The following is a 26,936-nucleotide window of genomic DNA, read 5'->3' as shown; positions in this document are numbered from 1 at the left end:
CTCTTTTTGGACTACAATTCCCATCATCCCTAGCTAGCAGGGCCAATGGTCAGGGATGATAGGAACTGCAGTCCAAAAACAGCTGGAGACCCAAGTTTGGGAAACCCTGATCTAGATCAATATTGTTGGTGCTGAGTGGTAGTGGCTCTCCAGGGTTTCAGACAGAGGCATTCTTACTCCTATGCAGCGATGCCACAGATTGAACCTGGAACCACTGAGTTTTGGCTCTTCCCCATCTTCCTAACTACGCCTGGTTCTTTGCTAGGCATACATTCAATGAGTCAATATTGTCCATTGTTTCCCCCAAACTGCCCCTTTTCAGTCCTTCAGGGAGCTCATCTAGCCTTGTCTCCTGTTCCAAGTGTTTTTTCAAGTTCCAAGTTGAAATCATACAGTGATATGGATTCTGACAAGACAGTATACCACTGACACCACCATCTATTTATCCTTAACATCGGGGGTAGAAGGGGAGTCATTTCGCTCTGATGCAAGCCACGGATGGAGACCCTGGTCTACAACTTGCATCTCCTGAACCAGTGATCATGCTGGCCAGGGATGGTGAGAACGGGAGTCCAACAATATCGCTATGGCACCATGTTGGCTACCCCTGGTGTAAGGAGGAGTTCTGTGAACTGACTGAGACTGAATCCAAACAAGACTGGCTATACCAGGAACCAGGTGGACCGGTGACTTGGAGATGTAGACATCTGCCATTGGTGGGATACTGTTCTTCCTGGTCACTGAGTCACGCAGCCTTGAAGTGATCCTAGAGACCAGGATTAAGATGCTGCTCCAAGTGTCTCCACCAAGTAGCCTGAGGCCTTTTCAGAGGCAGGAGGACACACCCAGACCATGGAACAGTCTCTCAGACAGGCTTAGCTGGCGTCTTCTTTGTGGTCTTTTTGTTGCCTGTTAAAGACCTTTTTATTCACCTTTTTCAAAGAATCATAGTTTTGTAGAGTTGGAAGGGACCCCACAGGGTCATCTAGTCCAACCCCCTGCAATGCAGGAATCCTGCCCACAGCTGTCCCTAGGCAGGCTTGAACCACCAACCTTCTGGTTAACAGCCAGCCACACTGACCCAATAAATAACTTGCGACCTAGTTATCTAGTCTATCAATGCCTGATCTATGTTATGCTGTATATCTATGCCCTCTTTTTCATTTGCTAGTTTTAAAATTCTCTCTCTCTCTCTCTCTCTCTCTCTCTCTCTCTCTCTCTCACACACACACACACACACACACACACTAGAACAGGCACATTCAATTTCCATGAGACTGTGATCTACTCCCACTATTTAAAAAAGAAAACTGGTTGTGATATATTCATCAAAGTTGTTGAGCTTTTTGGGGGGAGGAAGAGACGAAGTTGTTGAGTTTTTTTAATGGGGGGACAATTGGAGTCCCAGGATCGACCAGGGACACCCCAAGTTCAACAAGTAGATTGCAATCGACCTGTTGGACACCCCTGTTCTAGAAAATGCATGTTGTTAAGCACCCTATACAAAAGCAACAAATAAATAAATAAATGACAAACCACACTGCAGAAGTATCATATCAGGATGGGGAGGGCTGAATTACGGGCCTGGTTTGGGTGTGATTGCTGCACAAGCTCCAAGCTAGGACATTGACTTGCCTCTCTACCATCTGTCCTGGACAGTGTGAGTGGCAGGGCTGTCAATACAGCCCTAACCTGGCATTTTACTAAGTCCCATCAGACACTGCCTGGGGATTGGATTGTGTCCTAAATAGCTACCGTATATGCATGTGGTTGTGTGCACGCTTATTTTAAACATTTAGTATTGATACCCAACCAGGAATTAAATTCTAGTAAGCCTGCGCAATGCCATCCTCACATGTCTTAATGCTGCATACGAAACAATCTCAGAATAATGGAAACACAAGCAAACCGTGAAAATACTAAATGTATATGCAACCAGAAGACTTCACATATACAATGTATCTGAAAAGGCAATTGAGATTCAGAAAGTGCAATGTTCAAAATGTCAAAACATTGCACTTTCTGAATCTTACTAGCCTTTTCAGATACATTGTATATGTGAAGTCTTCTGGTTGCATATACATTTAGTATTTTCACGGTTTGTTTATGTTTCCATTATTCTGATATTTCTACCGTGCTGCTACGAAACAATCTCAGCTGATTTCCTCCTGCAGCAGCAGCAGCAGCCTGGTATCTTACTGGAAGTCCCGGTCAGCGCAGCCAAGGGGGACACAGGGTTGTTGGCAGTTGTAGTCCAGCAACAGTTGGAGGGCACCAGGTTGGGGGAGGCTGCCCTACAGCAGTCCCTCTTCCCTCCCTTTCAAGCAGCTGCTTGGGACTCTTCGTTAGAAGCCAATTACTCTGCACAACACAAACGCCAAGAAAGTGGGCATTGTGCATAAGGAACAAAGTGCCTACTCAGTCTTCGAAACAAACTGCACTTTATCTGCACATCATTAGAAACTACGAGTGCTTGAGTTCTTCCCCCTGGAGAGCACATGCCCATGTTTGGAATGCCTTATGGATGGAATACTTGAAGTGGAAGGGGTGTGTGTGTGTGTGTGTGTGTGTGTGTGTTAAAGGAAAGGAGGAGGAGAGAGGCAGCTTCTTATTCAAATGGATCTCAGATAGCAGTGCTGATAAACTTTTGGGGGAGTTTTTGGATTCATTAATCTTGCATTTTATGTTGTGAACTGCTCTGAGATCTACAGATGAAGGGCAGTGTACAAATTTAATAAATAGTAGTATAGTAGCAGTAGTAAAAATTTAGAGCAGAACCTGCTTCTACCCTGATGAACACGTGATTCAAATGCACACCCTAAGAAAACTCTGATTTGTATAATAATTCACTAAAAGCAACACTGAGGTTGCGCTTGTTTGTCTCCTCATTCGTCTCCCTAGCACTTTACTTAAACCAAAGATCCTAACAAATTGTTAGAAATGTATGATCAGAGAGGACATAAGAAAATATTACAGAGGACTCCCATCAACCAAAAAAAATTAAAAATGGTTAGGTTTCCAAGGTGGGGGGGGGGCAAAATCCAAAAACACCTGCTTACCTAGTTTCACTCATTGCATTGGGGAATACCCAATGAGTATATATCCCTGAGTATATGTCAATCAACTCTGCTGATGCTTACTTATAAGTAAGTTCAGTGAAACCTACTCCCACCCACATAAGCATGCATAGCACTGCAGTCTCACAGACTATTGTACAACATCATAAAATTGCTGAGCTGGAACAAATGTGAAGGCCACCATACCATTTGTTCAGCATGAGTCTCCATTTCTGGCTTCTCCTACATGATTTGCTGGTACTGTACTATCCATCATGTTGTGGAAAGCAACAAAAAGCATGGGCGTAGCCAGGATTTTTGTTAGGGTTTTGTTTTGTTTTGTTTTTAAATCCAGTTTTTGAGCATAGTTGAGCTTTTTTTTTTTTTTTGGAAATCAAGGTTGTTGAGGTTTTCTTAGGAAAACACGGATAAAAATACCCCGTAAATAAGACATTGCATGGGGCAGGCTTCTGCAGAGGGGAGCAGAACCTCAGATAATTGAGTACTTTCAATGCTTTTGAATAATATTTGTGGATCTCCCTGCCCCGCCTGGATACGCCCATGGGTACAGGAGATGGGGAGGAAAGGGGGAGGAAATGAAGTGACAGGAAGCCTTTCATGTGAACAACTCCAAATCCTTATCTAGTTTGGAGTGAGGCATGACTTATTTTTATTTTTTGACTGCAAGCATGGTAGATCACAAAAGGTGTATGTGGACTTGTAAACAAATACCAATAGATCTCAGGTTTCCTGACTTGGAGCAACACACCCTCACCCCCCCACACAGTTGCTGTTTTGTGCAAATCTGATAGATTAAGAAAGTTGTATACAGTATATATTCAAAATGTTTGTGCTTACAGGTAAACAGATACCAGTGTGCATGCCCATAATGACCTCAGGGAAGGCCAGCCCACCCATGAAGTGGTGTGAATTAGAAGCCCACCCCCACCCCCACCCCGAGGCAGGACCCTCATGGGCACCTCCTGCCAAGCCCCCCCCCTCTGCCAGAGAAGCGGTGCTAGTATAGGTGCTGATTTCCTGCAAGACCTTGCAAGATCTCATCAAAGTCTTGCAAGATGTCAAGGAGAGCAAAAGATCTCATGAGATTTGGGTGAGATATTGAAATCCGTGATATTTTCACGGAATCGGCACCCGTGCGAGCACTGCTTCTCAACAAGTGACGGAGCTGACACAGCTAGTGGTACAGCTGCAGGGCCACCAACAGGTGGCGCAGTGGTGGTGGGCATCCCACGGGTGGAGATGGTGGTGTGGCAGAGCTGGGTGGCACTTTCTGTTTTGCCTCAAAATGGGACGTACCACCCCTTGACCTCAGGATTCCAGATTTTACAGCTGTCAGCCCAAGTGGGGCTCGCTAGGCTAGTTCGGGGAGAAGCGGTGTGATTCCTCAGCTGGAGTAGGCTCAGGACAGGTGAGGGTCACATGTGTCATCAAGCCCAGAAGGTATAAAAGGAAAGCCGTCCTGCCCGGCGATTTGGACTGGAGCCACAGTGTGGAAAGAAAGGATGACATTGCCCCTATTACTACACATGGGATCTCCAATATGGTGTGCCCAGCCCCTACTCACAGTGCTCCTATGTTGGTAAATGTGGTGTTTGGGGGTGGGGTTGATTGGGATACTGCCTGTTGGTTGGTGATGGGGTTTTTTTTTAATATATATACCTGTGGTCAGTGCTATTTTTCTAGAAAAAGATGTGCCGAAAATCAACACAAACACCTCCCTTGTTCTCTTAGAATGGCATTGGTGCCCACCTGAGAGGTGTCAGAACTGTGGTTCTGTGAGTTACGGCTGAAAAAAAAGCCTTGCCCATGGTGTTTTGCTGGATGCTGTCTCCCTCCATGCCCTCTACTTCCATTTTGTTTCCATCCGCCCAAAGTAAAGGCTACAGTCTGCCTTTTCTTTTCTTTTTTATTGAATATCAAGCTTTATACAATTCAACATAACCAATAAACAAATAATCTATAAATCAATGAACATAAGGAAATAGGTAAATAATAATCCAAGATAATAATAACAAAAAATAGTAACAGTAAGAATAATAATAATAATAATAATAAAATAATAATAATAATAATAATAATAACAAAAAAGCACCAAATACCAATCCCCCCTCACCACCTTCCCCCCTCCCCCACAAACTTCCCTCCGTTGTTTACTCGACTTCTGTTTTCACTTCGATTCCAATTTTGTAAGTATAATCCATACTTATATATATTCTCTGCATGCATTCTGTCTTTCCTATATTCCTCTATCCCTCTTGTCTTATATCCCCCACTCTTTATCCTTTATATCCCTTCATATCTTTTTATTCTAAGCATGTGAGCATGCCCCCCTTTTAAATAATATTTACAGTCTGCCTTTTCCCACAACCAGGTGCTGAAGTGACAATTTATGGTATTTCTATTTTTACAATTAAAACAGCTCTTTAGCACAGAAATGCATCTGCACAGAAATGCATTTGCCTAAAAGAGCAGTATTAAAAATAAAAAGTTTCCCTTGCAGGTACAACCTACAAACTGGACAGAAAACACATTTAGCAAAACAAACCTCCCTTGTAAAAGATGCGTGTAAAAGATGCAGGTAGTGACGGATGAACCAAACCAGATTTCATAAGATATAAGATATAATATATCTTTATTGTCATTGTCCCCTTGCAGGAACAACGAAATTACTCGGTTGCTACATCCACTCAGATAAAGCATTCCGCATAATCCAAAATTACAAAAACATAATTAAAAACAGTAAATATAATACAAATAACAAGTAAAATAAGATGACTTCAAAGTCCAGGCTTTCCATTTAAGGCCAAAATCGCTCTAGAGAAGAAACTGTTCCTGAGACGGCTCGTTCTTGCCTGCATAGTTCTATATCTCCGTCCCGATGGCAGGAGCTGAAAGAAATGGTGACCAGGGTGCGTTGGATCTCTTGATATGTCTAGTGCATCTTCTGAAGTTAAGTGAACAAGCTAGCTATCTAAAAGGAATTTTCAGTATCAGACCTTAATTGGTCACGAATGGACTTGAACAGTGGGCTGGGACCTGGGTTCAGATCCTAGCTTGGACTCCTTTGGAAGCATTAGCTTCTATCGTCCTCCAATCGTCCTCCAGCTTCTATCCATCTTCCTCAGCAGCGAAGTTGTTTCTAGGATAAACAAGCGCGATGCAGTCAGTAGAGTGGAATTAACAAATTCCAAATGAACACCCTCCAAACTTGATGGCTTTTAAACAGAACCTGCAAGTTCCATTATCAAATCCAGAGGATACATGATGTTCCATGGCAGGGATAGATCTGTGATTTTTCACATGGCAGCAGGCATGGCCTGCATTTTGATGGTTCTTTGGAGGAGGGGAGAATGAGGATCCCTGCAAATGTGACTCCCCCCCCCTTCCTCCTCTGTTTGACTGCAGGCATCTCCTGTAACTAAACTTACAGATACAGGTAGGTAGCCGTGTTGGTCTGAGTCGAAACAAAATAAAACAATTCCTTCAGTAGCACCTTAAAGACCAACTAAGTTTTTATTTTGGTATGAGCTTTCGTGTGCATGCACACTACATCAGATACACTGAAACAGATACACTGAAACAGTGTATCTGACGAAGTGTGCATGCACACAAAGCTCATACTAAAATATAAACTTACAGGTGTTAAGGATGAGTGGAACACACACCTGCGCTGCCCCACCTCCACCAAGGACATAATCACCCGGTCTTCAGGGATGATGGCATTGTGGCTTGGAGGAAAAACCCTTGTGCGACCGAAATGCAAAGCGGGGAAAGGCCCTAAAGGCTGCGCATCTCCCATTCTTACAACCAGGTGAGCTAAACTGATGTTGCAAATCTATTCAGTGAAGCCACTTATTGTATGGCACGGGAAAAAATCAGAGCCCCTGGTTCCATCACCTTTAGCACTGAGCCCCAGGACACCTTGAAAGCTCTCCTTTTGCTTCGGTCTTTGAACGACAGCTGCCAACGGGGTGATTGACAGGGGTGTACTTCATCGTTCCGGACTTTTCACCCTGCCTTTCGACCAAGGAGATGTCAGTCCGGCCACTCCCTCGCGGCGGAGTAATCCTTTGCTCACCCTAAATAGGCCCTGCGTGCTGGCGATGTTCCCTGCCGGAGGATAAAGATAGAGAGGCGCTGCCCCTTTAAATAGTAAAGGGTGTTCTCTCTCAGGCCACCATGACATATCTGGGCGTTGGAACGGGGGTTGAATAAACGGGGCGAGCACGAGACCTGCGGATGCAGTAAAGGGTTTGCAACCAGCGAGGGCTCACTCGGCGCGCACAGGAGTTTAGAGGCAGATCTGCTTCTGTCCTGGATCCAACAACTGGAGTTTAATACCACCTGGCTCTCGCTTTCTAGGGAATACTGCTTGGAAAAAAAAGAGCAAGCTCTTTGGCCTTGGTAAGTTGTTTATTATTTTTATTACTAATTAATTAATAAACGCTCAAATCTAGCAGAGATCAGGATTGGGACAACCTGCCTTTCCTCTTAGAAGCTCGGGGGTGCCAAAGATTCACGAGGAGCACAACTTCGAGAAACGCGGTGGCTGTTCTCTTAATTCGGATTGCCACCGATACAACACTCTAGAACTGATGCTAGATTTCCACTGCTTCGGTTACTATGGGCGGGAGGTGGTGGTAGTAGGAAGAAAGGTGAAAGAGGTCTGTTAGGTGTGAAATCCTAGCAATACAATAAATTTAAAGGGTGAGGTATGCTACCCCCACCGTCGGATTCCTCTCTGGGTGTCAGGTGAGCGGGACACAAATGCAGATAAATGAAATCGAGAGAGGAACGGATGTGAGCGGCTTGAGAGAGGGCGTGCAACATAGGCAACAACAGGTTTTGGGGTGGACAAACCGGAGCCATCTGGCCCAGGAGCAATGCAGCTTGCTCTTGCACGCATCAGCTTGGGGGGCACAGAGCGGTTAAAAAACCCACTGGGAACACGCCAGAAATCGAATCAAGAGCAGCTATAAGGAGAGGGCAGGCTAGCGGTCTCTTCTCCGGGTTACCGACGGAACGCCTTGCGCGTGTGTTGTGTGCCACGCACCGCATCCCATTCCAGTGAAAAAAGCACTGGGACGGGGCGTGTGGAAAAGGAGGCGCTTAATGCGTGGACGGACTGTGCTGAATCCGTTGTGCCTAGCTGAGCTGCCTAGGCGCGTCAGGCCGCCGGCCTCTTCTTCCTCTGGATCCCCGGAGCCCACCAGCGGCTCCATCGTAGCTGCGCCTCCAAACGTGCGGCTCCAAACGTGCCCCCGTCCTGCGCCCCACTTATCGACGGATCTGCATCCGCAGCCATCCGAGGACGACCGGACGCGAAGATCTTCACCGCCGCCGCCCCTTGACCCGCCTTGCGTTTCAGCAAGGAACATCGCTTTCCCAGGACCGGAGAAGGGGAGAGTGGTTGTACCACGGGGCCACGATCTTTCCCATGCCTTCCGCCATAGGAACCAACTCGTAGGTTGCCCACCCAGCAATAAAATATTTGAGTTGGTGGGCATTGCCATTCCTATGATGTGGGTGCCCCTCATTTTGTAATAGATTATCTGGGGCGGGGCTTACCTGGACCCCCAATATTTTATTCAAGTTGGCACCCCTGCATTCCGCTTTTCCACTGGGGATGAGAAAGAAAGAAAAGAAAAGAAAAGCCCAGGGGTACTATAGCTATCCGGGCTTGGATTTCTGGGGCCCACGATCTAAGGCGGCCGCTCCGCTGGCAAAGCGATCGTACGCACGCTCTCCCTTTTCCTTTCCCGTCCGGGAAAGTATTTATAGACGCCCGCCCGTTTTCCCTGCCCGTCGGTTTGCGCCGGCGCCCTGGACCCGCCCTGCTTGGCGCCCGGCCACCATTGGGCGTTGTTCCGGCGGGAAGGCGAAGCTCTTGGGGTCCCGCCCATTCGCGGGCTCACTCGATCTTCGGACAGGGAGGCACGCGGGCGCCCGCACTCGGCGCGCAGTCTTAGTCGGAGAGAGCGTGTGGCCAGGTCGCCTGCCAGAGGGAGCGCGAGCTTTTATTTTATTTTTTGCAGACCAGTAAGTAACCCGCCTGTCTTCCCAGCGCATTCTTTTACATATATATATTTGGGGTGGAGGGGAGCAAGAGTTTTTTCCACTGAAGCGCCCCCTGGGACCACTCTTCGCAACCGGCCCCATGGCCCCTCTCCGCTCCGTGCGCACACTCTAGATTTGGATATAACGTCAGCAGCAGCCCCACCCAGCTTCTACCCCTGGATGCGGGACCCTACTCGACCCAACTCCCCAGAAAGTTTATCGGGGGATCGCTGCGTGTTGATGCCTGTTGCATTGAACCCCACTTTGTAGGACTATTGTGTCTAGCGGTGGGAGTGGGGTGGAGAGCTCTCCCCAAGGCTTCGCGCAGCTGAGAAAGTCCGCTACTCGAGGCTGGGGCTGATATAATTAGAAACGGGTTGAAACATTTTAGCACGTAGGTCTTTCCCCCTCCTCTTCCCCCCCCCGCCGGCCCTGGAAGAATTCCACTCCTCATAACAGTCGCTTGGCAGATTTGGAAGTGTGCGTAAAGGGGAGCGAGAGAGAGTGCATGGCGCTCTTCTGTGAAAGAAAACTTTTCTAGAGAGATTTCTCCCACCTGATTATAAAGACACCCCCCCCCAAACACACACACACACACACACACACACACTTTTAAAAACAGTATTTCAAATAACTGATCCTCTGGTCCCTCCGAATCCGCAGAACTTGATTGCTGTTCCTGCTCCCCAAATTCCATCTCTCCCACATTTGGCCTCCTAGGACTCTCGCCCCCCCATACACCCCCAAAAGGGGAAAACACATGTTTGTGTGTGTGAGAGAGAGAATTTAATGCAATCTCTAGATTTTTTTTTTACAGTTTCCACATTCTATTTAGAAGCTGTGGGGAGGTAGCTGGCCGGCTGCGTTTGTGGGGCTGGTGGTTTAATAGGCTCCAAATGTTGATTATTCAAGGGAGAATGGTTGCTTTGTGGCATAACGGTTTCCATTCCCCGCCTCCTGAGCCAGTGGAGGTCTGGTCCAAGCGGGGTGGCTGTTTTCCTGCTTTATTTTAGACTCTTTTCTTTTCTGCTTTGGAGCTCGCTCTTAAGCACCCATTTAGAAAACAGATACTTGATATATGTATATATCACCTCATCATCTGCTGGCTGTTTGGGAGCAGAGTGCACCCCCTCCCCCATAAAATGGAAACTTTGAGGAATGTGATGCCGTTTGAGTTTTTCCATACACCAATAGTCACCATAAGTTTTCCAAATCTTGGGGCTGGGGCTGGGGGCAGGGAGGGGAAGGAATCCAGTCCTGAAAAGAGAAAGATGTGATATTTTAGGGAGAGGTTGGAGGGGAGTTTCAGAACATTTATTCTGACCCCTTCAGCTCTGTTTGCCTTCTGATGGGTATGTTCACTGCACCAGGCTCTGGGTCTGGTTTATTTCAGATCTCACCCTTTACTTTCCAAACCTGCCAAATTGGTTGACTTTCTTCAGACATGCAAGATTAATTACTCCCTGCCCTGCCCTTATTGGCTAGTGCTTTTCATCTTTTTAGATCTCTTAGTTAAGAAGTTTGAAAACTTTCCGTCTGCCTCCACCTTCAGTGCACATTAAATGCCCCCCCCCCTCCACACACATGATGTATATTGTTTTTTCATGCATTTATTTAGCTTCCTCAAACCATATGGTGTATATTTTCGGTCTCAGAGGCACCCTCTGCTGTTCGTCTCTCAAAATTAGACTTGCCTCATCATCCCAATATCATGCAGAAGGCTGTTCACTGGTAACCTTTCTCCCTTTGCTTAAATGTGTGTGTGTGTGTTTTATTTTTCCCTTCCAGATCTATCCAACACTTTTGCCAAAATGCTCCTTTTGTTGTTGGGAATCATTGTGCTCCATGTTTCAGTGCTTGTCCTTCTCTTCGTCTCAACAATTGTCAGTGTAAGTACAAACACTCCTCATTTGTTTTCCAGTTTCCTTCCAAGTTGCTAAAGGGCAGAAGAGTGAACCAGAGCTTTTGAACTCTGGTCCTAATGCTCTCTGCCTAGATGCGATTCCATTGGAATCTGTAGAAGTTTACTTTGCATTTAAAAGTGCACTTTCTCCATCGAAGTCAGGTCTGAGCAAACATGTTAGGGTTATGCTTTTTTTGTTTGCAACTCCAATGCTTCTTTATGAACTGATCACAGTGGAGATCCAATGGCTTCTCATGAAAAAGGAAGCTGTTGCAGCCAAAATGGCTCCCAAATGACTTCATTGCTTTGCATCTCAAGAATAACTGAAGAACAGTTTGTTTTTTGGAGATCAGGTTTCTGGAGCATGTGAGCATCTTGAAGCATATGAAACCTTTATAAACATTGTTGGTCTTTGCTAGTTAAAAAGAAAAGCCAAACTAGGAGAGTCACAAAGCTTTGTTAAATCTGAGCCAGGACTCTGTCCCAGAACTGGTTTTAAGTTCTAGGGAAGAGAAAGAGCCTGAAAATCTACAGAGCACATTTCCCTCTCCATTAAGTGACTTGCCTATACAGTCAGCCACTACATATTCAGCATCCAGGAGAAGAATTACTACCGGCATGCTGCTGGATGCATTCACATTTCCATATCTATCTGTTAACTAATCTGTTACCTTAGGCAGAGGTGTGTCAATGAATGCCTGATTGTAATCAGTTGTGTGAGCAGTTGTTTACTGTAGGCTTGTTTCATTTGCATGCTTTTCAAGAAGGTCTTATTAAAAAAAAAAAGAAAAAACAGTAAAGGGATGTTTTGGGAGTGCATGAAGACCTGTTTTTGTAGTCTGCCACTGGGAGGTGAGTCTTGGGGAACTGGATTTCCCTTTCCCTGTGGATTTGGCAAAGGCTTAAAGAGAGAGGTGTTTGTTTTTTCTTTGAACTCTCTCTCTCTCCCTCTCCCCTTTTGCAATGGATGCAAAGAATGAAAGTACGAAGCACTTTTTCTTTATTTCTTTGTCAATTTAAATAGGATTGTGTGTGTTTTTGTGTGCCTTCCCCAGAAATAAGCTTTTAGTTATGCACAAAGGTGGTGTGTGTGTGTGTGTGTGTGTGTGTGTGTGTGTGTGTGTGTGTGTTTAGAAAGCTTAAAGTGCCTCGCCTCTTTACTGCCCAGGGATTCATTTCAGTTCTTAAGAACAAAGCAAGAACAGACATGCGGATGAACTTGCATCAGGCAATGGATCAGTTTTAGTGGTCCATGGTTTCTCTGAGTGCTTAGTTTATGTGGCCCTGCTCCTCTTAGACTCCCCCCCCTCACTGTGTTCTGTCCTTCTCTTTCAGCAATGGCTCATTGGGAATGGGCACACATCAGACCTTTGGCAGAACTGCACCCTCCAGGGATCCCTGAGTTCGTTTCATTGCTCTACATCGTCCACAAATGGTGAGGATTCTGTCACCTTTTCTTCACTTTGCCTCCTATGATACATTTTTTGGAAATAGATTTGACAATGAGCTAGTCCTTAGGGCTTGCTCTGAGTGCAGTTTGGGCGAAACCCTAGTCCCATCAGTGAGTGTCTGTGTGTCTTGCAATGTTCTCCTCATTGTTTAGCACATGTTGCTCAAGGGATGGTCATCTGCCATGGATGCTTTAGCTGAGATTCCTGCATTGATGACCCTTGGGGTCTCTTCCAACTCTATGATTCTAAGGACCTACATCTTCTGACTTCTTGCCAAGCCTTTCAGAAAACCTAGAGTCCAATATGTAACAAGAGAAAGAAAGAATTGGCCCACCATTCTCTAAAATCACGTGAACTTACAGGAATGTGTGAAACTGCCTTATACTGAGTCAGTCCATTGGTCCATCTGGCTTGGTATTGTCTACCCTTGGAGCACATCTTCAAGGCTTCATGGATTCTGCTCTACCTGGAGATGCCAGGGATTGAACCCATGACATTTAATATGCAAATCATGTGGTCAACCACTGAGCTATGATTCTTCCCCTTCTGTTGCCTATTATTATCCATGAATGGTTAATCCAGAGGTGGCTGCTTGAAACATAATCTTGTGTATGATGTACTCTGGCTGCCTACCCACCCGCTTCTGCCTACTCACCTGCTCACTACTTGACATAAGCTTATGTTAAAATTTGAAACCTAGACTCCCTTGCTGCGTTTTGAGTCTTGGCTGTGAATAAAACCTGTATGGGTGGCACACTCTTAGTAGCATAATGGACAGCTCTGTGGGTAGGAATGTTCTACAGGCTGGATCACAGTTGTGTTTTGAAGATAAGCTAGTAAGAACTGTAACCTATTTGGCACATTAAGGCTGCAGTCCTGTGCACACTAACCTTTGAGGAAGCCCTATTTTGCACAGTAGGGGTCTTAACTGGTCAGTGGACATGCATTGGATTAAGCTGTAGAAGCTGTTAATAGGTAAACTGAGGATCCATGTTAAAGGAAGTCCCAGTGGAAATGTAAGTTGGGAACTTTCCTAACTTGGCACAAAGTTGCTGCTGGTTCCCCGCCCCCCCAATCTCTAAGTATCCAAACATTTCTGCTTACTTTTTTGCTTGCAGTTGATTTGTATTTGTTACTATCACTGCTACAGCTTGTTCACACATCTCACGTTGGCTTGTAGCAAAATACTTCCATAGCTTAATGGCTAGAGGTATCCTGTTTCCACAACTCAGGAGTTGGGTCATTCAGAAGTTGGTGAATAAATCTTCTGCACTCAAGACAATTTAAACCACTGACATTATTATTAACTAATTAGATGTTAATGCTATGGAGAAAGGCTTATCGTAAAGGCAATCATGATTCTTTTGCAGCATTGGAGTAGGTGAATGTTTGGTATGATACAGCAAGACTATCCCTACGTACTTGTAGATTTGCAGCTGCACTGTGTTGGAGCAAAGCATCTCCCATTCTCCAGAGTTAAAATCTTCAACCTAGATGATGTAAGCAGAAGTTGAATTTTGTCCATGGAAGAAGGTGGAGAGGGAGAAACCGTTTTGGAGTTATGACCCAAACTGAGCCCTTTTCCATTTCGGTTTGTAAATAATTACTCTCCTAAGATTGTTCTTCTACCCAGCTCAAGTCCTGGAATTTCTTAGCAGATTTGGAGCTGCTGTAGGCTGCAATCCTATACCCCCTTACCAGAGAGAACTAATCTGAATAAACATACATAGGTTTGGGCTGTTTGACGCTGGTCCTTAGTTGCTGATAGAGTGTTTCAAAATTGCAGTGACCTCTCCAGTTTTTTCTTAGGGTGTGGCAAAGATTCCCACCATTCTACTTGTGGCTTGCTTCTGTTCTGAGGATGCCCTAAGGAAATGGCACCAAGTGCCAAATCCATATCATAGTTGTTGTCGCCTCCTACATCACATAGTCTCCTAAGGTCATGAGGCTTTGAGGGCACTTAGTGATTACAGATGTTCCTTATTCCATCATAGCTACTGAAGAGCAGATTTCCTCCAGTCATAACTTGGCCACTTTGAGTATCTTCTCAATGAGTCACTAGGAGTCCAGTCCCAAAGCATTTCTTTAGGCATAGTCATGCAATGTGAGTTGCTCCACTTCTGTATCCCCTCCAGGCACATTTTTTTCCAAAGTTGAAATGTTCTCAAATCAGTGCCTTGAAATTGAGTGTTTATTTATGTAATAATTAAGAGTTAATATTAAAATTGTGGTTGTTCAGTGGGCCATCATTTTTTGTTCTTAGTTTAGAACAGCTTACTCTGGTAGTATGATACTTGGTGTTTTCACGGGAGCTGAAAATCCCATGAGTTGTGACAATCAGTGGGACTGGCCACTGGTGGAGTAAATCTAGGAACCAGTGCCTGATAGCAACTGGAGTGCATTCCCTCCACACATCACCCAGGTAGGCGTTCAGGGAATTAAAAATGATAATTGTGCAGGTGGCGCTGTGGTTAAACCACTGAGCCTAGGGCTTGCTGATCAGAAGGTCGGCGGTTCGAATCCCTGTGACGGGGTGAGCTCCCATTGCTTGGTCCCAGCTCCTGCCAACCTAGCAGTTCGAAAGCACATCAAAATGCAAGTAGATAAATAGGAACCGCTACAGCGGGAAGGTAAACGGTGTTTCCATGTGCTGCTCTGGATTGCCAGAAGCGGCTTTGTCATGCTGGCCACATGACCTGGAAGCTATATGCCGACTCCCTCGGCCAATAATGCGAGATGAGCGCGCAACCCCAGAGTTGGTCACGACTGGACCTAATGGTCAGGGGTCCCTTTACCCTTTACCTTTTTAGTATTGTGGAAGTTCAAGCTTCTTGTATTCATTTATAAGGTCCTTAACAACTTGGCCCAGGATACCCTGAAGACTGCTCAGTCCCTTATATCCAGTGTGATCACTGAGGTCTTCCGGGGAGTCACAGTTAGTGATTCTCCATGGCTCAGATGCATAGCTCACTTCCACCAGGAGTGTTCAGTATTGTGGGTTCAATTCTGTGGAACTCCCTGCCAGTTGAACAGGGAAGGTGCCTGTTTGATGTCAACTTCTGGCACTTAGTGAAGACTTCTAAAAACAAATCGGTGGGCATTTTAAGTGAGATTCCCCCCCCCATTTTAAATTGCTTTTGTGTTGTATCCTTCATGTATCCCTCTTATATACTGCTTGGAAATGACAGTATTAACTGGTATATAAAATATGAAAAATAAGGAAGAAAGGATAGAAGCAGAATTTTAAAACTGGTTGGCATTTCCATACAACCTATGGACCTCCAGGTGTAGTTGAACCCTGACTCCTATCATCAGGGCCAACTCTAGGGGTAGTCTGGGTGGCGCCGTGCGCCGGCCCGGTAGGGGGGCGCCGTGCGGCAGAGCCGCATCCACCCACCAGCCATGACAAGGAGCGGGGCGGGGGCACCGGAGCGATCACTGCACCACGGCGCCAGGGCACCCGACGTGCTTGAGACGGCCCTGCCAATCATCCCAGACCATTTGACATGTTGGCTGGGGCTGATGGGGGCTGTGGTCTGCCAATGTCTGGAGGGCACCAGAGTTTCCCATACCCGTACAAGATGAGTTGGAGACCTGAGGCTTGGGAAGGGTGAGACATGGTTGCCTACTTGCATAGTTTGGGACAGTGACTGCTTGCTTGCTTTTGTTTTTAAATATGGACCTCTATTCTTCTCTCACTCGTGTGGCATGTCCATACGAACATACGTCTGGCAGCATTTTCTCAGCTGTAGCATGTCTCTCTAGAATCTTTGACTCCAGTGAACGGGAGCATGTGTGTTGCAAACAATGAGCTGCTTTTGCTCTGTGGGAAGTTTATGAAGGAACTGGTGTGACCTTCTAAATCGCTGCAGTATATTTTACGCTGGAGCTCTGTGATACCCTGGGTTTAAAAGACCCCCTAGGTATCCAGTAGCTGTTGTGGGAGCTCAGCGTGGAAGCTTCTGCTGGAATGTTAAACTATGCTGAAAGCTTCAAGGCCCACGGCTGCTCTTTTCCCCAGAAGAGCAAACTCTGCAAAATGGGTGTGTGTGGATGGTGCTGTTTTGTGCCTCTCTGCTGGCCCCTAGTGGTGCCAGCCTCCATATGCAAGTGCCTGGGTACATCTGTGTAACAATGTGGCAGATTTACACGGCTGCAGCGATATCCTTAATCAGCATTCAGAGGCATTAGTTTCGGCACAGCTATATGTGCAGGGTAGGCAAGCCGTTTCAGAGTCGCTCATGCATGGCGGAATTTGGCTGTGTTTGTGTTTCCAATAAAAGATGTCCTTCTTAATTATGTCCTGCAAATCGGGGGTGCCTGTTAGCGCAGCAGGGGAAGGCTAAACTATTATTAGCCGTGTAAATTTATAGTGGTGGATGTTCCAGATTTCACCAACTTATGGAAAAGAAGTACATTTCTTATCCCAAAGGATAACCACAATTAAATAAAGAATTGTAGAGTTGGAAGGGGCCAACTGCAATGCAGGAATCTTTTGCCCAACCCAGGGTTCAAACCCACAACTCTGAGATTAAGAGTCCCATGCCCTACTGATTGAGCTATCTCTTGGCTTTTGTTTTGGATAAGTAAATCGTGAAAACAGGAGGGTGGCCCATAACAAAACTTGGATTACTTTTCTCTGCCTCCTTATTTCTGTTACTTTGTCATCATCTTCACTTTGACACTGTTATGCTCTCAGCTGCAACAATGAGGCTCACAATCTTGCACTGGTGCCTAAGGCTGCCATTGTATTGGAGGCTAGAATACCACAAGTCTCTCGGAACACTGAGTGTTTTCTGTTCCACCCTGTAATAAACCCAAACTCCTCCAGCACCCTGAGAGCTGGTTGCTGCCGAGACATATTGCATCTCCTTCCCGATGCATGCAAGGCACATGGCAGTGCATCCACCCAGTGTGTGTGTGTGTGTGTGTGTGTGTGTGTGTGTGTGTGTGTACATATTGCATGGACCACAGAGGGAGGTGATCACCCCTACTTCACTTAATGGGTATAAGTGACCAGTCAGTCCTCACGTCCTGGGATGTGGTTCCATGCTTACTAAGCATAGCCTCTCATTTGGAGGCTTGGAGAAGAACAAGCCACTAGATGCTTATAGGTGAGGTGCAGAAAGGCCGCGAGGAATGGCTAGGTGTGTTTTACTATCCTCAGTTCATGGCCAACACAAAGCGGACAGAATTGTAGTTCATTCTGTGAGGAGTACCTATACCCTTTGCCAGCTCATACGTGGTGTAAGCTGATATAGATCTGGTACTGACGACACCACAGCCCATTCCCCAATGCAAAGCTGGCAGAATTCCCAGGGGCAATTGTGGTATCCATATACATTCTGGTAATCCAGAGCACCCCTTTTCAAGAAGCTGCTGTGAATCTGGAACTGTTTCAAGTGATTTATCTGCAGATGTGCTATGGGGAAGCCGCCTTGGTTTCCCTTGTCAACCACAAATGTGCCATGAGAAGTTTGTGAGTGTGCATTAATAATAGTATCACCTTCTTGTCTCCGGATCTGTGGCCTGTAGGTTTTTTTATTTTATTTTTGCTATTGAGCACTATGGGTAATGGATTTTACCAGGTGTGCTTTTCATTCACATACCTTTTTTTTTTAAAAAAACCACCCTTCCCCACAAAACATCATCAGTGGCAGCACTGTACTTATTCTATACAAGGGGGAAACTGAGGCAGTTGCCAACACCCAGCAGGGCTGCCGCAGCAATGCAAAAGTCCCAGGTCAAGAAAGAGTTGCTGACTGTGGTCTTTCAAAAGTCTACACCTGCCTTTCCTCACCTAACACAATTGGTATCCTTGCTTCTAGCAGAACATTTTCAGAAGACTGAATTCTACACTGGGAGAGGGGGAGTTACAGAATTAAGCAATGTGGTCGGATTGAGTGCACATTTCAGATATTGTGGATTGAACACACCTTTCCTACACACCTTTCCTGACTTATCTCTTCAATACAGGACTAGTTCACAGGAGAAGGAATGTAGCTCTTTGGTTGAGTGGTTGAGCATCTATCTGTCTTGCGTGCAGAAGGTCACAGTTTCAGACCCCAGCATCTCCAGCTAGGGCTGGGAATGTCCCCTGACCAAAACTGTGGAAAGCTGCTGCCAGTCTGTGCAGACAGTACTAAACTAGATGGACCAATGGTCTGACTTGATATAGGGCAGCTCCCTATGTTCTTAGTGGAGGTTAAATTCTGTCCACTGGAAGGTCCTTTGAGTGGCAACACCCCTGCTTGCTAAGGCTGAGAACATCTGGTGATGATAGCTGGAGAGTGGCATCAGAACATGGCACCATGATAGCAGGATGCCCTCCTCCCCTAGCCTTTCATGTCTGGGACCAGCTTGTTTGATCTGAGCACATTTTCCCCAGTAAGGACAACTCCTCAATTACCTGATCAATGTGGTCATTGCATGTTCAAATGTTCTGGTCATAGTTTAGTTTGTCCTGCCAGACATTCCTCGTGCAGACTTATCTAAGGAATTCAGGACTGAATCCCACTCGTACCAAAATCAATATCTGTCAGATTCTCTGTTGAAGTGATGCCACTGCAGCCTCTTGATCAAGCCCATATAGCATTTTTCAAATTACATTTCTAGGGACACACACACACACACACACACACACACACACACACACACACCTCTTCTCTTCTTAGTGTTCTTGCATTCTCAACATGGCTGCAGAATCCAGAGTCTTGGGATTGCTGAAAGCCTTGACAAGACCTACCGGTAGGAGCTAGGTGTGCTACCTCTTCTCATCAACCCTGTTTCTGCACTGTGAGCACAGGACTGAATGATGCTTGTTTGCCATATTTCCCCCCTGATAAACATGCTATGCCTTTATTAGTTTGCATAACAAGCGGAAATCCATCAGGTGCAATTTCATTGCAGGTCATTGCATCTATTTGAATTTCTTCATGGCAGGCTGCTGCCGCGAATACAGAACCTGTTTAGATTGGAATTTGTTTTGATGATGATGCATAGCCCTAAATAGAAATATCTCTGCCCCTGAATCTGCTTTAGTTTGTACTCAGGACAGGATTAGGCTAGCTTCTGCCAGTGCATAGGATGACCATATTTTTCCTGACAGGGTTCTTGTCCCGTCCCCCCAATGCGGAGATGGTGAAACAGCATCTGTTGAATCTCTGTTTGTCCTGCAGCTTTTTAAAGGCAGAGGAGCACTGCCACAAATTTGGCGAGCATACTGCCCTGGTAATCAGGTCGCTCTGCTTCTGTGCAGAACTGGATTCCCACACATCACGGAATTGAGAGTGGAATATAAGGAAACAGCTGACTGCTTCAGTGCTTAATACAAACAGGCAGGTGGAGACACCTCTTTGCATGATGAATTCATGGACTTTGATGCCCCAAGATTGGGTGCCAGTCACTAGCTTAGGTCACCTTCAAGGAAGACCAGGCAAATGCATGGAGGAAAAGCCTTGTCAATGACTTTTAGTTGCATGAGGGATGTATTCAACATCTCAGTGCTGGTTATTGCCTTCATGTCCTGTTTGCGGTTTCTCCAGAAGCATTGGTTGGCCGCTGTGGGAAGCAGGATTCTTCTGCTTGACCTATCAGTGCCCTTTGATGGGTTCCTCTTATGCTTCCTAGTTCCCTGGAGCTCTTGAACCAGAGTTGAGGAACCTTTGGCCCACCAGGTGTTGCTGAACTACGGCTCGCACAATTCCTGGCCATTGGCTATGCTTTCTAGGACTGATGCGAGTTGTGGTTTAGGAATATCACACCCGTGACCTCAAGAAATGGGGTTTTAGCAGCCCTGCTTTGTTTGCAGATTCTCCCATCACAATATCCCTGTTCCAGGCAAAGCGCTGGCTGCATGTCCAGCCCGATAAGGAAAAGTCAGGGGCAGCACTATAAATTGGTGTGTGTGTGTGTGTGATTTTCCGGGTGGGATGCTTTCTCAGCCAAGGATTATTATGTCTCCTAGGAGTACCATGAAGTATTCTGCAAATGCCCTGAAGCATTGCAACGGAGCCTAAGAGGCATTAGAATTAGGCAGGAGAAAAATGCAAGGCATGCCAAACATCTCCTTGGGATGTTCTCCTCTTTGGAAATGCTTACCTTGCTTGTTGGAGAAGCCACCAGGCAGGGAGCACGTAAGTGAATGCGGCAGCTAGACTGCTGACTGGGAGCGGCCGCCGAGACCACATAACACAGGTCCTGAAAGACCTACATTGGCTCCCAGTACGTTTCCGAGCACAATTCAAAGTGTTGGTGCTGACCTTTAAAGCCCTAAACGGCCTCGGTCCAGTATCCCTGAAGGAGCGTCTCCACCTCCATCGTTCTGCCCGGACATTGAGGTCCAGCGCCGAGGAACTTCTGGCTGTTCCCTCGCTACGAGAAGCCAAGTTATAGGGAACCAGGCAGAGGGCCTTCTTGGTAGTGGCACCCACCCTGTGGAATGCCCTCCCACCAGAGGTCAAAGAGAATAACAATTTCCAAACCATTAGAAGGTATCTTAAGGCAGCCCTGTTTAGGGAAGCTTTTAATGTTTGATGGGTTTCTGTATTTTAATATTTTGTTGGAAGCCGCCCAGAGTGGCTGGGGGAACCCGGGCAGATGGGCAGGGTATAAATAATAAATTATTATTATTATTATTATTATTATTATTATTATTATTATTAGGACATGCAGGCGAAGACACCTCTCCCCCCTGCCCTAAAAAAAAAAAAGCAAAAAGCTTTGCAATCGACTAGAAATCTTGTGTATTTGCAAATGCAAGCAGCCTCTGCATAAAGAGCCTGAGAGGGCCCAAGTGCATTCTTGTCATTCTTTCGTTAGAAGAATCTCAATTTATGGCTTCTCTGCCCCCTCCTCACTAGTAAAGAATTCAAGTCTGTTAATTTCAGGTCTCTGTGAAATCTGCCTGAGAGCCTGGTACTGCAAGATAGCAAACAGAACAAAAAGATATCGCCCTTATTTTTCTTTCTTTCTTAAATGGCACGGTTGCCCTTTTGGCTTGGACCTCATGACCGTAATATATAAATACATCTAGGAAAAAGAAAACGCTGCTAAAATTACAGGTCAAAACAGGCAACTGAAAGGCCTCCCACATCTAATTCTCTCCGCCTGCTTAGATAGCGAAAGTCTTACATCATTCTTGGAATATACCTAGATGGGAGTCTGAGCTAGAGGCCAGCCTCTTGCTGATGGTATTTAGGGGCATGACGGCATCGCTGGGAGACTGCAGCGGACACAGTGATGCATTGTGGGGGCATGATATGATCCTGGTAATGTAGTGCTTTAAGTTAAAGCTCCCACCGTGGGTCCTCTTCCTCAGCATGCCGAAACTCTTTGGGTGGGATTTATGCAGGTGGAGGCATTCAAATATTCAGGTGTGGGAAAGTTTTGGTTCCCCAGATGTTGCTGAACGACAATAACAATTTATTACTTGTACCCTGCCCATCTGACTGGGTTGCCCCAGTCACTCTGGGCAGCTTCCAACAGAATATAAAAGAACACAGGATGCAAATCCCATCATTTCTGGCCATTGGCCATGCTTGCTGGCACTGATGGGAATTGTCGTTCAGCAACATCTGGAGGGCCAAAGCTTCCTCATCCCTCAAATATGTGATGTCCTACCTGCTGTCAAAATGGCACAGTCCCAGAAAAATGGGACCCCTGTCAGTGACTTGGTCCCTCCATGGCAAAAGACCTCCCAGCTGTTATTGTTGCAGCCTCCACACATTGCATCTTACCTCCATCCAGCCGCCCAACTAGAGTCAGATGCTGCCCTGTACAAGATTAGCTCAGTAGCACCATTGTAAGATTGGGTTACACAAATCCACGAGGTTAGGCCACACACCAGTTAGTTATGACTGATTCCTGCAACTTGCCATTTTCTTTTGTTTTGCAAGTGCAAGAGAGCCAGGTTTTGTCTAGAGGGCTTATAATGCAGGGGGAGACAAGCGAGGGAACTGGAGCACTAATGTGCTGCTTTGGAAAAACAACCTGCCTTGGTCTAAATTGCTTCTCTAGTGTTTTGTGGACAGTTGGTCTGAAAAGAGCAGACAGGAGAGAGGGTGCCTTTAAATAAGAAAGCTGCCAAATTGGCCCACTTGTTTTTGTGCTCCATCTTTAAAATTGATTTGAGGAAAACTAAAATAGATTGTGTTTTCTTCCCCCAAAATACTGGGATTGGAGGGTCTGGGTAAAATCATTTCCTTGGATTACATGATTGACAACAGACCTCCCTCCCCCCCCCTGCCATTTCCTTAATGTGGCTTGCTCTATTTTTTGGGTGGTGGTGGCGCCCAAGTTACTGGCTCATCCACAAGGTGCTTTAGGGGTTCCCACTTCAACTTGGGGCACCTTATCTTTATGTTTGTCAAGCCCAGAACTCCACCCAAGACTTTGGGTGTGGCTTGGAATTCATTTGAAGCTGCCACACACCCCTAGAAAACAGGAAAATAATTATTTCAGTGAGCACATGTAATTAGTGTCATTACAGTGCATGTTACATTGTGAAATATGGGCTGTATAAAGGATTTGTGTGTGTGATCTTTTTGCTTGACAATCTTGAAAGTGCTAATCTCAAAAGTTGGATAGCTGGGGGGCAAATCACATGTATGAGCCCACTCATTATACAGTGTATTTTCATTTGCTTCCGCAAGGCGGCAAGTTCAGTCAAGAACCTGCAAGGCTGCCAAACCAATGCTCCCTCTATCCCAGTATGGTTGACACTGCCTGGTAGTAGCTCTCCGAGGTTTTCTGGCTAGTCTTAATTGGAGATGCTGGGGATTGAACCTGGTACTTTGCATGCAAAACATGCTGTTGAGGTGCGGCTCTTGTCTCAATGTTCCACGAATGGGGGAAAGGTGTACAGACCTAGCAACCCTAACAGTGTGTGGTTAAAACAGCGGTGAAAAAGCAGTCCTCTTAATGCAAAGGCTAGGTTTGGTGAGAAAAATATTCAGTGCAAACTTTCTCTGTTTTTTCTTTTTAAATATATTCATTGTGTTTTCAAAAACGACATACAAACACTAAAGAAACAAAGACCCAACGATGGTGTGGATATTGCAGTTAAAATAAGACAAACCGAATGTATACTGTATACCAGGCACCCCCAAACTTCGGCCCTCCAGATGTTTTGGACTACAATTCCCACCTTCCCCGACCACTGGTCCTGTTAGCTAGGGATCATGGGAGTTGTAGGCCATAACATCTGGAGGGCCGCAGTTTGGGGATGCCTGCTGTATACTGTAGTTTTGCAGGCATAATAATAAAATGGATTCCACAAAGTGACATTTTGGAAGTCAGAGCTACAAATCAAGAAGGTAACCACACCGCACAGAGGCGCGTGTTGTTGGGGGCTTGTGCAGTGCACAATTTTTATTTATAAAGCCTGTAAATGGAGACCATACAACATCAAAATGGTCTCCTTTCATAACTCCTCTTGAAGCCCTCTTGTGATGGCTTAGATCAGGCATCCCCAAACTACGGCCCTCCAGATCCCATGATCCCTAGCTAAGAGGACCAGTGGTCAGGGATGATGGGAATTGTAGTCCAAAACACCTGGAGGGCCGAAGTTTGGGGATGCCTGGCTTAGATGCTCAGAGAGGACAATGTCCCAAACCCTCTCACAGCATCCATCCCTAGAGAGAATTCACTGCGTCCTTACTTACTCTGAATAGCTTAGCTGCGGAATGGTGTTTACTTCTTTTCTGCATTTGTTTTAATGTTATCTCCCCCCAAGCCTGTTTAGGCTACCAGATATAGTTTATACCCATTTTTACTATGTATTTTCCATTCATATGCAACATTCTATCCATTGTTAGTGGACCAAGCATGCCACATTCTTTCCACCTACTGTTGCCTCACTGCTGTACTGTGTTTATCTTATCAACGTGCCTCTTATATCTTCCGAGGCCAGTTCTTTTGCTCTGACAGTCTTATTATTCTGCCTCTCAAGATTTAGAGGAGTTTTTCTTCCACTGTCATGTGCTGAAGTCAGCTGGCACCACTGGTGTACATCAACTGAAGCTGCTCGCTCTGCAGGTCATGCTCTGAATTAGCTGCCCTTTACCATTTTAGTATTGTTGGCTTTAGTTAGTTGAGGCTTTCTGAGATCTCCGGCCGAGGTTTCCCCCCAGACCTACTCCCACTTCAGGTCCTGCTTTGATCACATTTGCTAGGGAATGAAATCAAGACCATTATACTTCATTTATTTGACTTGCATTCTGCCCTTCCTCTAAAAGGGAGCTCAGGGTAGCAAGCAGCAAGCGATAAAAGCAGAAAGAAAGAAAAAACATCTTTTAGAAAAAACAATTCCATACAGATCCAGACTGAGGAATATCTTGATTTAAGAGGCTTGTTGGAAGAGGAAGGTCTTCAGCAGGGGCTGTGAAAAAGCAACACAGTTAGCAACTGTCTACTGTTCAAAGGGGGGGGGATTACATAGGGTAGGTGTGGCCATGCTAAAGGCCAGATTCCTACACTGAGGAATCAGGAATGGGCCTCCTGATAAGATGATGCCTGCAGGAGCACCCCACCATCACTTGCAGAGTTCAGTAGTCAATTGGGCATATAAGGGACGAGTTTGTCTTTTATGACTTGGATGATGGGCTTGAGGGCATCCTGAGCAAGTTTGCAGATGACACCAAATTGGGAGGGGTGGCTAATACCCCAGAGGACAGGATCACACTTCAAAATGACCTTAACAGATTAGACAACTGGGCCAAAGCAAACAAGATGAATTTTAACAAGGAGAAATGTAAAGTACTACACTTGGGCAAAAAAGAAAGAAAGAAAGGCACAAATACAGGATGGGAGACACCTGGCTTGAGAGCAGTACATGTGAAAAGGATCTAGGAGTCTTGGTAGACCACAAACTAGACATGAGTCAACAGTGTGATGCAGCAGCTAAAAAAGCCAATGCAATTCTGGGCTGCATCAATAGGAGTATAGCGGTATGTTTAGCCTGGAGAAGAGAAGGTTAAGGGGTGATATGATAGCCATGTTCAAATATATAAAAGTATGTCATATAGAGGAGGGAGAAAGGTTGTTTTCTGCTGCTCCAGAGAAGCGGACACAGAGCAATGGATTCAAACTGCAAGAAAGAAGATTCCACCTAAACATTAGGAAGAACTTCCTGACAGTAAGAGCTGTTCAGCAGTGGAATTTGTTGCCATGGAGTGTGGTGGAGTCTCCTTCTTTGGAGGTCTTTAAGCAGAGGCTTGACAGGCATATGTCAAGAATACTTTGGTGGCGTTTCCTGCTTGGCAGGGGGTTGGACTGGATGGCCCTTGTGGTCTCTTCCAACTCTATGATTTTATGTGCATTCATGCTTTCAAACCATTTAGTTCGGTTCTTGCATTTACATCCTACCTTTTTCTTCAAGGAGCTCAAGGTGGCATACACATTTCCCCCCCCCTGCAGTTATTCCTCACAATACCCCTGCAAAGGAAGTTAGGCTGAGAGGCAGTGACTGTACCAAGGTCACACTGTAACCACTACACCCCACTGGCTCCCACTAGCCTATTGCTGCTGCCCTGCTCTGTGCTTGACCCTTGGTGCATGGTGTGTGTGGGGGGGGAATAAGCACACCATGTCATTAAAGAACTGGGGCACTTGTAAAGTCTTCTAACTGCAGCTCTCTTCCTCTGAGTGCCTGCATTCTGGAGACAGGTTGCTTTTATTTATTAGTTGCTTACACTAGTGACACTTGTAATAGCTCTTCTCTGCCTGGGGCTACATTCTTGAAAGCTCCTACAGTGATAAAGGGCTTGAAAGAACCTGCACAGTGCATATCGTTCTTATTCCTCATCCTTTTTCTTTTTTTAGTCTAAAAGAAATAATAAGCATTCGAAACCCTTCGTGTGGGTTTCTCATTAGACCACCTAAATGTTCTCAAAAACGTTATCTTCCACTCGGATAGTTTTATTCAAAGGGTGTGTGTGTCTGTGTGTGAAGAGTGAAACCTCTTCCACTGACTATTGTGGGGTTCAGTTGCAACTTGCGGGTGGGGCAGATCATGTAGGACTTTTTCACAAAATGGGCATCCCGCCTTCAGGCATCGGCGAAGGAAAGCCCCACGCAATCCTCTCCACCCACACTGTTGTGTCATTCTCTCACACTCCCCCTGCCCCATCACATCATGGAAAAGTGGCTTCTAGGCAGGTGTGCATGAAGCGAGTCACAATCCCTTCTGGAAACACTGCATTTCAACACTTTGCAATCCTTCCAAAACTTCTTAGAGGCACCCACCCGCCAGCATTTGGCTGTGCAATAGCTACAGCAGAGTGACTGCTCCTGTTCAATAAAAAGGGAACCCGTGGGAAGACTTGGGATTCCATCTGGGAAAAGCTTTTGGGAGAAGGGATGTAGCTCAGTGGTAGATCACATGCCTTGCATGCTGAAGGTCCCTGGTTCAGTCCTTGGAAGCCACTGACACTAAGTCTAGACAAAGCT

General features: G+C 45.8%; 1 protein-coding gene and 1 long non-coding RNA gene across 3 annotated transcripts in view; one reads left to right on the top strand and one right to left on the bottom strand.

Moving 5' to 3' along the window:
- Nucleotides 1-5,690: 5,690 nt before the first annotated feature.
- On the bottom strand, nt 5,691-7,112 carry LOC148686815 (uncharacterized). The gene is made up of 2 exons (XR_015948064.1): nt 6,975-7,112; nt 5,691-6,216 (listed from the first exon to the last, which is right to left on the bottom strand). It is a non-coding gene; the product is annotated as an uncharacterized LOC148686815 (long non-coding RNA).
- A 221-nt stretch (nt 7,113-7,333) lies between these two features.
- PMP22 (peripheral myelin protein 22) overlaps nt 7,334-26,936 on the top strand; it is a 30,388-nt gene continuing 10,785 nt past the window's right edge. Inside the window, exons 1-3 of one of the 2 annotated variants that reach the window (XM_035104666.3) lie at nt 7,334-7,481; nt 10,923-11,023; nt 12,373-12,472. In XM_035104666.3, coding sequence (XP_034960557.1) covers nt 10,946-11,023; nt 12,373-12,472 — 178 coding nt within the window. In that variant the 5' untranslated portion in view covers nt 7,334-7,481; nt 10,923-10,945. Of the gene's footprint in view, nt 7,482-9,006; nt 9,117-10,922; nt 11,024-12,372; nt 12,473-26,936 lie in introns of those variants that run through there. The other variant, XM_035104667.3, reaches the window with a different exon arrangement.

The sequence above is a fragment of the Zootoca vivipara genome, chromosome 2 (genome assembly GCF_965207765.1).
Source record: "Zootoca vivipara chromosome 2, rZooViv2.hap1.1, whole genome shotgun sequence".
Lineage (NCBI taxonomy): Eukaryota > Metazoa > Chordata > Lepidosauria > Squamata > Lacertidae > Zootoca > Zootoca vivipara.
This window is presented reverse-complemented; position numbering and strand designations above follow the sequence as displayed.